The sequence below is a fragment of the Erpetoichthys calabaricus genome, chromosome 2, assembly GCF_900747795.2.
Source record: "Erpetoichthys calabaricus chromosome 2, fErpCal1.3, whole genome shotgun sequence".
Lineage (NCBI taxonomy): Eukaryota > Metazoa > Chordata > Cladistia > Polypteriformes > Polypteridae > Erpetoichthys > Erpetoichthys calabaricus.
In genome coordinates this window covers 2,260,466-2,267,506 of record NC_041395.2, presented here as the reverse complement: position 1 = coordinate 2,267,506, position 7,041 = coordinate 2,260,466, and the positions used below count along the sequence as shown (strand labels likewise).

The 7,041-nt window shown below is 42.7% G+C and overlaps 1 protein-coding gene across 1 annotated transcript; it reads right to left on the bottom strand.

Annotated features, from left to right (window-relative positions):
- Nucleotides 1–1,262: 1,262 nt before the first annotated feature.
- LOC127526737 (tRNA (cytosine(72)-C(5))-methyltransferase NSUN6-like) lies at nucleotides 1,263–4,705 on the bottom strand. Its single transcript, XM_051923241.1, has 3 exons — nucleotides 4,608–4,705; nucleotides 3,133–3,254; nucleotides 1,263–1,510 (listed from the first exon to the last, which is right to left on the bottom strand). The coding sequence occupies exons 1-3, from the start codon at nucleotides 4,678–4,680 to the stop codon at nucleotides 1,310–1,312; spliced, it is 396 nt and encodes a 131-aa protein (XP_051779201.1). The 5' UTR covers nucleotides 4,681–4,705; the 3' UTR covers nucleotides 1,263–1,309.
- Nucleotides 4,706–7,041: the final 2,336 nt, after the last annotated feature.

The following is a 7,041-nucleotide window of genomic DNA, read 5'->3' as shown; positions in this document are numbered from 1 at the left end:
TCTCCAGGGACATATGCTAGGATCCTGTTGGTGGACTTCAGCTCGGCGTTCAATACTATCATTCCAGAAGTCCTCCACACCAAACTCACTTGGCTCATTGTAACAGCTCCCATCTGCCAGTGGATCACAAACTTCCTGACAGATAGGAAGCAGCAAGTGAGACTGGGAATAATCACATCCAGCACACGAACAGTCAGCACTGGCGCCCCCCAGGGATGTGTCCTCTCCCCTCTGCTCTTCTCCCTCTACACAAATGACTGCACCTCAAGAGACTTGTCTGTTAAACTCCTGAAGTTTTCAGATGATATGACAGTCATTGGCCTCATCAATGACAGTGACGAGTCTGTATACAGACGAGAGGTCGAACAGCTGGCCCTCTGGGGCGGTCAAAACAACCTGGAGCTGAACAAGCTTAAAACTGTGGAGATGACAGTGGACTTCAGGAGGAGCCCCCCAGTGTTGCCCCCTCTCAAACTACTCAACAGCACTGTGTCTGCTGTGGAAAACTTTAGGTTTCTGGGATCCACAATTTCCCAGGACCTGAAGTGGGCACCAAACATAGACACAATTGTCAAAAAGGCCCAGCAGAGGTTGTACTTCCTGCGTCACTTCAGGAAATTCAACCTGCCTCAGGAGCTGCTCATCCAATTTTACTCTGCAGTAATCCAGTCTGTTCTCTGTTCATCTATCACAGTCTGGTTTGGTTCAGCCACAAAACAGGACAGGAACAGACTACAACGGACAGTCAGGACTGCAGACAAAGTCATTGGTGCTGATCTGCCCTCCATTCAGGACTTATGCAGGTCTCGAGTGAGGAAACGGGCAGAAAACATCACTGCAGATCCATCACACCCTGGTCACAACCTTTTTGAACTACTTCCCTCTGGTAGGCACTACAGAGCACTGTACGCCAAAACTACCAGACATACGAACAGTTTCTTCCCTCAGGCCATCACTCTCATGAACACTTAAGTCAATCTCACAGCATCAGAGACAATACTAGGAAAAACCGGAGTCCAATTCCTTGTATGTATACATATACTTGGCCAATAAAGCTGATTCTGAAATTAATTTTATTAAAAAAACATGAGGTACTGGCTCAATGGATCATGAAGGGATCATCAGACTGGGGGTCTTACGGGGGCACATAATCTCGATTACGTATTGTCAAAGCCTTCTTACCAGTGCCTCTTCTGATTTACGCAGTCGCCCATCAGTGTGTTGCTAAGCCCAGTGGTGCTCTTGTCACCGCATCACTTGTATGTTAGGAGAGTGAAAGCCACCTGTATGTGCTCGTCCATGGAGTGCCTTACAGCGTCTTAAATTTAGCGATGAAGAAGCCTATTGTGTCCTTGTTGGCCAAGTTTACCAAATCAGATGTCAAAATGGCGTCACCTGTAATGGAGTTTGTTTCCTTGGCACAGCACATTGGACTGAATCTCTGATGCAGCTTGAGGTGCTCCTCAGACAATCCTGCTCCAGGCATACCTCCAGCTCCAAGATGGGGGTCCTGGTGAAATCAAACACAAAACAGCTTTCTGCACATTGTAACTCTTTGCTTTGGTGTACATTTGTGTGCTTTCAAAGATAACACCAAATTTGGCCAGGTTGTGATCATTGTTACTTAATGTTTCAATAATTTATTCATTATTTTAAGGCTGCTGTTCAACTAATAAAATTAATCACAATAATTACAATTTTTAATTGAAATTAACTGTACAGGTAGTCCCCGGGTTACGGACATCTGACATACGACTTACGAATGGGGCTGCGGCTGCTCCTTCATCTGGGACACTTAACAGGCTGCTAGGTAACTGCTTCTCCATCATCTCCGGCCTGGGGACGCTGCAAGCGGTGGCTGGACAGAGGCTGGAGGGGGTGGTTTTGCTGCTCGTGCGGTGGGGGCCACACCCCATTCATTCTCAGTGGGCGGCTGGGTGCGCGGCAAGCGCTCATGTGTAGGATGGAGGCTTGATGGGGCAGAGGGGGGCGTTTCACTGCCCACCCACCACACAGCCTTGCAGTGTCCCTGGAACAGCTGCCCAGTTCGTTCTCGGTGGGTGGCTGGTGATGCTGCAGGTGGTGACCTGGTTGTGGCTGAATGGAGGCCATTGAGGGTGAATGGGGCGGCGGGGGGTAGCATTGTATTGTGCCTTGGGTTGCTGCCTGTTGACTGGGGGTGGTGGTGGGAGATTCACTACCCGCCTTTGGCCGTACCCTATTTGCTCTCGGTGGGCTGACACTGCAGGCAGCATACTGTATGCAAGTGGAGGTGACTGTGTGGTGGGCTGGTGGTGAACCACCCCTCGCTGCCCCCCTTCATTCTCAATGGCAAGCCTGCTTTTACTGTTACGTACATAGCAGGAAGTTGTCTCCCGTTCAGTACACCAGACGTGCTGACGACTGGTGCCTAATCTGATGTGATAGTGTGTACAGTGCTATACAGAAGAGCTCATCTTAACCTTTTGTCTTCACCCTTCAAGAATGTTTCTGAAACACAAATCTGATGCAAGTGCTGGTGATACAGTAAAGAAGAGAAAAACCATCAACATGGAAAATAAAGTAGAAATAATAAAAAGGTCAGAGAAAGGTGAAACTCCATCATTCATTGGCAGAGCACTTGCTTACAGTCGGTCAACAATAGCATTTCTTAAAATAATATGGACCTGTTCTGACTTATATACAAATTCAACTTAAGTACAAACCTACAGTCCCTATCTCGTACGTAACCTGGGGATTGCCTGTATATTAATGGACATTTTATCTATTTTCTTTCAGGACTATCAATATCTTTTTAAATTAACTTAGTGATTTCTTCCTAACACATGACAGTTTTAATAATCACTTGCCTAAGCATATTCGATTCTCGATAACTTGGTGTCACAGAGACAGTGGAATAAACAGCGAAGCGCTAATCAGTCAGCGGCTCGAAGTACGTCAGCGAGGCCGTCATCTGTTAATTTCAAACACATTAGAGCAGATTGTGAGTATTATCTGTAAGATGGAAGAGACCTTAGAAGCGACCACTCGAATGTCTCTCAAGTGACCAGGGCTTGTGACATCTAGGGATGGTCATCTGTCCCTTCAGATACTAGGAAAGCATTTGAGGTTAATCTCTGGAAAAGAGCCTACCTGTGGCTGCAGTCTGAGATGTGGGAAAGTCTGCAGGGCCCAAGCCACCTGCTCCTCACTTTCAGCAAGGGTGACGGTGCAGGTGCTGTACACCAAAGTCCCTCCTGGCCTTAGCAACTCCACTGCCTGGGCAGAAAGACAGAAGCAGACAGGTGGCCATATTAGCAGAGAGGTTGTGAACAATAAGACTCCCAAAGGAGGACAAGAGCAGGTGTCTCCAACCCACTGGTTTGTGGCACATGGGGTCACCTCTCTGGATGTCTCTAACTATTCAGGTGGGCTAACACTGGCCTTCCTGTCAGTTACTATCAGGAGAACTGCCACAGCACTTGACGTTCACTTTGTGCTCCTCTTACTTCTCTGATTTTCTGAACTTCAGTCCAGAAGTCTCCACAAACTGAGAAGAGCCATCAGCTACTCTTGAGATTTCACATCGGGCCTGGGGGCACACAGGTGATGCTCAGTGGAATGACCTGCAGTGTCTTGGTGAGTCTGAGGTGGCAGAAACGCGGCACTATTGTGCGATAAGAACAGACAGCTGTTGTGTCTTTCAAACAACTGAGGAGTCAAAAGCACTTCATGCTGACAGACACACCGCGAGCCAAAACTGGAAAACCGTCAATAAAATACATGAAGTAGGAACATCCATGAGTAGCGAGGAAATGGAACCTACATTAGGAGATGCATTTAGTCTGCAACACGACACTCCCGGCAGCCACTGTGTCACCAGTGTAGGGCAGGTTGGTGGCTCCGATGTCCCTGTGACAGCCTGCAGATTGTCCCAGTTCTACGTGCCGCCCATCGCCTTTGCAGTCCCTGGACACTCTCTGACTTAGAAGGCCAATGTGTAATAAAAACTGCACAGGACAGTCAGACACACGCGACACATCTGCGCTAAACAACTGTGGAGATTGATTGTGTGTGTTGTATGATTGGCTCCGCACGCTCGAGCTGCCATTCCTCCACAAATCATTTACTCGTCTGCTCTCTGTTCACTTTCTAGTTCTGTTACAGTAAAGCAGGTTTTTATTAACATTATATTTGGTCGTTGACGCCAGTTTCATTTGATGCGGGTGCCCTGATTTAGTACTCTTAGAAGCTGTGTGATGTCACATTGCACACAAGGCGCTTTGTCTCTGACGTTGTGGATGCTTTCTTTAAATCTTTTGCAGGTGGTCTTGTCATGGGACTGTGGTTTCAAATGTACTCTCTGTGGTTTCCTACCATACAGGTAACGAAATAAAAGGCCATTAGGACAGCAAATAGGGCCCAGAAGGTGATTGTGGGTCAAAATGTGTGAATACCTTATCAGGACTGCAGCCCACTCTCTCAGTTTGCTGCTTTGTTTTCTCATCCTCAGCTAGTTTTTAGGTGTGACTGTTTCTGCCAGCCATCTTTCAATTTCAGAACTCATGACACTCGGTGTCATCAGGCAATGCAGACATTTGAGTGTCAGGGGAAAGCAAAGCCAGCACTTAATACACTGAACAGTTTACGCTGCAATGGCTGATAAGACATCACTTCTCTCAGCGTCCACAAACACGCCATATTGGGCCGCTGACCAAGTCCACTGCACGGCACATCCAGCAGGATCTTGTTGAAAAACAATTCTATACCTTCACTTTGCAGAAGAAGGACATAAACTAGTAATGTTTGGACTGGAGCAGCAGACTAATTGGAATAAAATGAGAAGATTAAAGGCAGAAAATAAATGGATTAGGGATTTGAATACTTGGTTCCCAGTGGGACTGAATGAAAAATAATACGGGAGGAATTGGGAAGGGAACTTTAGGGATTATTTTCTTTCTTTCTTTTTTCTTTCTCTCTTTCTTTATTGATTTAAATGATAGGGGAGAGGGTTTGGGTAATTAAAAACATGTTTAGTAAGTGATTAAGTTTTTAGAATTATTTCTGACTCATTTTATTGATATGGATTTAATTGTTATTAATATTTTTAATTTTATTAAGATTATTTACAAACTTTTAAAAAAAAATGAATTTTAAGAATTAATTTATATTTTAGGGGGTGGTGGAATAGAGCTAAAAAATAATGATAGTTTAATTAGGGAACCAAGTGTGCCAGTGCGTGCCTTTATGGCATCATCCACTACCCTAAGCCTAACCTTGCCCGGTTCCCGAATTGCATTCTACCCCTTAAAAACAAAGGAATCTAATTGATGAAAAAAATATGATTTTAAACAGTAGAATAAAATCAAATAGGGGAGAAGGTATAAATACACTATGAAGATAATTCATCATTAGATAGCATAGGTTTTTTTAGAAATGTTCTTTTGGAAACACTCCCTTCTTTAAGTAGAATTGGCCAACCCCAATTTTTAGTTTTCTATTTTCTTCTTTCTTTTTGACCTTTGACCTTTATTTTAGAAAAAAAAGACTTGTAGTTTTTGGTGGTTATTTTTTAGTAATAAAGGATTATTATTTTAAAGATCAAAATTCAATATTTATTTTTAACAAAAACTTTTTGGGAATAAAGTATTTCAAGAGGGATCAGAATAAACTTTCTTTTAAATGTTTGTCAAACTTTTTTTGACCTCTGACCTTTTGACCTAGTTAGACCACCTGTGACCTAATTACCTGTAGGCAGATATAAAAATGGCTTCTAGGGAGCGGTTAGACATTCTGTTCCTCTGATGAAGATTTGATAAGATCTAAATGTTAAGATTAGAATTCTTCTTTGATTAGGTTCTGGTCAGAATATTTGTTATTCTTTGCTTCTCCTGGTTTTTTTATTTTTTTTTACACACAGCCTTTTTAAAGGCTTTCAAGTTTTTCAGACTAGGATTTTTTTTAGCTACCAAAGCTCTTGGTGTATGGTATCTTTTATCTTTATTCAGGCATTTAATCAATCCATCCATCCATCCATTCTCCAACCCGTTATATCCTAACTACAGGGTCACAGGGTTTTGCTGGAGCCAATCCCAGCCAGCATAGGGCTCAAGGCAGCCCACTGCAGATAAATATATTGTGTACACATTAAATGTTATGTGAATTTTTTTTGGTTTATTTTGGATATAAATTTTCTGTTTGAGTTCATTTATGTATAGGAAATAGTTATTTTCATACAGAAAATCCTAGCACTTAGTACAACTTAAGCACTTAAGATACTTTTTATAACAAAGCAATTTTTGTGTACCAGAACAATTCAGGCTGGACAGAATGAGGTCAAAAACCTGCTTGATCCAGGGGCAGATAAAGGGGTGATATTCCTAGGCCTTAAAACTTTGAACAACGGTGACTAGGGTAATCGTGCAGATTTCTAATGCTTTACCAAATCTGCATATATGAATGGTTAGATTTATGAGTAACACCAAACATTTGATCCTGGACTCGACTAGACAAATATTACATTGGTGGCTTTCTAAATTTTAATAAACCTACACTACTTCCTACCCCTTCAACTTCTCAATTCCTAAACTTAACCCCTTCAACCTTATGGCCAGTTAAAGTGGAGGAAGTCTCTTTAACTACTACAAGCCATCCATCATCTGGAAGTTGGAGACAGAACAGCTTCACCAAAAGATATGCTGAATCAAGTCAATAAATTACATTCATTTCTTAAACTCTCTTCACCTAACTCTCAAGCCTTAGGAAAAATTAATATATTAATATATCTCAATAACATTATGGTGATATGGAAGATACTGTATTTTATAAAGGTGTGACTGACAACTTATGTAAGCATTCCATAAATCCATTGCTTATGCTTGAACAAAATGTCAAGATAGCTTATCCTTCTTTGACTTTGTTTAGGGGACTAATTTACTCCCATTTTGGCATAGAAGTGAATTTCTCCTGTCTAGGTTTGGGAGTTACGCAGGCTGTTATTACATCAGTACATAAAACTGTGATATCATCTACAGCTATACAATCTTTGCCTCCTGCTCCCGC

Bases quoted from the DNA above. Each gene is read 5' to 3' on its own strand.
- LOC127526737 (XM_051923241.1), bottom strand. From the start codon at position 4,680: ATGGCGTGTTTGTGGACGCTGAGAGAAGTGATGTCTTATCAGCCATTG. The intron at 3,255-4,607 runs GTGCTGGCTTTG...CTGCCCAGGCAG, and splicing joins TAAACTGTTCAGTGTATTAA to TGGAGTTGCTAAGGCCAGGA. The intron at 1,511-3,132 runs GTAGGCTCTTTT...TGATTTCACCAG, and splicing joins ATCTCAGACTGCAGCCACAG to GACCCCCATCTTGGAGCTGG.